General features: G+C 64.4%; 1 protein-coding gene across 1 annotated transcript; it reads left to right on the top strand.

Moving 5' to 3' along the window:
* The first annotated feature begins 838 nt into the window (after positions 1-838).
* Positions 839-2,556, top strand: CDC42SE1 (CDC42 small effector 1). The gene is made up of 4 exons (XM_009634234.2): positions 839-1,048; positions 1,140-1,250; positions 1,823-1,897; positions 2,037-2,556. Exons 1-3 carry the CDS (start codon positions 995-997, stop codon positions 1,892-1,894), a joined length of 237 nt encoding a protein of 78 aa, XP_009632529.1. The 5' UTR covers positions 839-994; the 3' UTR covers positions 1,895-1,897; positions 2,037-2,556.
* The last annotated feature ends 12 nt before the right edge of the window (positions 2,557-2,568 follow it).

The raw sequence follows: 2,568 nt of genomic DNA, 5'->3' as shown, positions 1-2,568 counted from the left end.
CCTGCCGCAGCACCCCTCAGCTGCGTCCTGCACCGGGGTGGGGGCCGGGGCCGGATCCTGCCCTGGCCGTGGGGACAATGCTTCCAGGTGGCTGTGTGATGCCTGGGGTCCCTGGGGGTCTCTGTGCGATCCCTGAGGTACCTGGAGGGCTCTGTGCAATTCCTGGGGTCCCTGGGGGTCTCTGTGCGATCCCTGGGGTCCCTGGGGGTCTCTGTGTGATCCCCGGGGTCTCTGGAGGTCTCTGTGCAATCCCCGGTATCCCTGGGGGTCTCTGTGCAATTCCTGGCATCCCTGGGGGTCTCTGTGGGATCCCTGAGGTCCCTGGAGGGCTCTGTGCAATTCCCAGGGTCCCTGGGGGTCTCTGTGCAATTCCCAGGGTCCCTGGGGGTCTCTGCGTGATCCCCGGGGTCCCTGGGGGTCTCTGTGCAATTCCAGGGGTCCCTGGGGGTCTCTGTGGGATCCCTGGGGTCCCTGGAGGTCTCTGTGCAATTCCCGGGGTCTCTGGAGGTCTCTGTGCGATCCCCGGGGTCCCCTGGGGGTCTGAGGCTCTGTTTGGTTGATGGGAAGCAGATTTAGGGTTGATTTGGGGAGTCAGGACTGCAGGCATCACCCCTCCACCTTCAAACCTGCAGCCAGCTGCTCCTCTCCATGCCGTGCCTCGGTTTCCCCAGTCTGATGCGTCACCCGGGTGGGCAGTGGAGGGGCAGCCCCCAGACAGGGATTGGGGCTGATCCTGCACCCCAACATCCCCAACCCTCCTGTCCCCTTCCCCCCATCATCCAATCCGTCCCTGTGCCCGGGGTCAAACTCTTCCTACTCGTGACGCACCCCTTTCCCGGCTCTGCCTCCCCCCAGGTGCATCCCCACCAGCTCGGCCACCTCAACCAAGTCCCCCTACCCGTCCCCATGGAGTGACCTCGCGGGGGTCTCTGCACCGGCGCAGCCCCCCCGGCAGCCAGCCCGGCAGGGAGGGAAGCTGGACGCCACCGCGAATATGAGCGAGTTCTGGCACAAGCTGGGCTGCTGCGTCGTAGAGAAGCCACAGCCCGTGAGTAGCCTCAGCCTGGCAGGTTTGGGGAGGGTTTAGGGTCCTGGGGCCGTGGGCTCAGCGGGGGCTGACGGCCTTCACCTGCTTGTAGAAGAAGAGGAGGAGACGGATCGACCGCTCCATGATTGGGGAGCCCATGAACTTCGTCCACCTGACGCACATCGGCTCTGGCGACATGGCCGCGGGCGAAGGCCTGCCCATGGTACCCTACCCCCGCGCACGGTTGGGGTGGTGGGTCTCATGGTTGGGTGGTGGGTGTTGCTATTGGGGTGGTGGGTCTCATGGTTGGGTGGTGGGTGTCGCTGTTGGGGTGGTAGAGTCTCACGGTTGGGTGACGGGTCTCGTGGTTGGGTGACGGGTCTCAGGGTTGGGTGATGGGACTCATGGTGGGGTGACGGGTCTCACGGTTGGGTGACGGGTCTCAGGGTTGAGTGAAGGGTCTCGTGGTTGGGTGATGGGTCTTAGGGTTGGGAGACAGGTCTCAGGATGGGGTGACGGGTCTCATGGTTGGGTGACAGGTCTCATGGTGGGGTGAAGCAGCCTTATGTTTGGGTGACAAGTCTTATGCTTGGGCAATGGGATGGCACAGTTGGGCGATGGGATGGCACAGTTGAGCGATGGGATGGCACAGCTGGGAGATGGGATGGGACAGCCGGGCGATGGGATGGCCAGGCACAGCTGGGAGATGGGATGGCACAGCTGGGCGATGGGATGGCACAGCTGGGTGATGGGATGGCACAGCGGCAGTGACACATCTCTGCGCCCTCCCCACAGACCGGTGCTGTCCAGGAGATGAGGTCCAAGGGCAGTCGGGAGCGACAGTGGAGCAGCTCCCGGGTCTTGTAGCGTGTGAGTACATGGCCGTGCGGGTGGCCGTGGCAGCCCTGAGCACCCGCTGCCCCCCTCTGAGGCACCACCGCTAATTAACACACCCAAACGAGCTACTGCTTGTGCCGTTCCGTAACCCGGCCTCTCTTGGACTTTGCAGATTCCTGGCTTTTTCAGCCCAAACTTGAACTGCCTGATCCTTCAACCGGAGGAGACGCCAACCTCGAGTGCTTTAACCCCGCGGTAATTTATGCAGAGCGATCCTCGCCCGGCTCCCAGTGGCTTTTGGCCATCGTCCCCCTGGCAAATCCCTCCTTCCCAGAGGCATCGGGTCGGTGACGCGGGGAGGGAGCGGGGACGGCAGCCCCCACCTCGTGCCCGCCCGGGATTTCAGCCAAAAGGACTCAGCCGCCCTCCCGAAGCACGCCAGGAGCTGCCGGGCGCAGCCACGATGTGCCAAATCCTCCCAGTTTTCCCTTTTTTCCACACCGGCGTCTCCCATGGGCCCCTCTCGGCGCCGGGCCGCGGTGCCTCGGTTTCCCCGGGGGATCGCAGCGAGGCCGGTCCTGATGCCGGTGTGGTGCCCTCCCGGAAAGGCATAGAAGAGCAAAACCAGGATTAAACCCCAACGCTTCGGAGTCTCGCCGGCAGCCGCTCAGTGCCGACACCACCAGCGAGCCCGCGGGCGCCCC

The sequence above is a fragment of the Egretta garzetta genome, unplaced genomic scaffold, assembly GCF_000687185.1.
Source record: "Egretta garzetta isolate BGI_Z169 unplaced genomic scaffold, ASM68718v1 scaffold1272, whole genome shotgun sequence".
Taxonomy (NCBI): Eukaryota; Metazoa; Chordata; class Aves; order Pelecaniformes; family Ardeidae; genus Egretta; species Egretta garzetta.
This window is presented reverse-complemented; position numbering and strand designations above follow the sequence as displayed.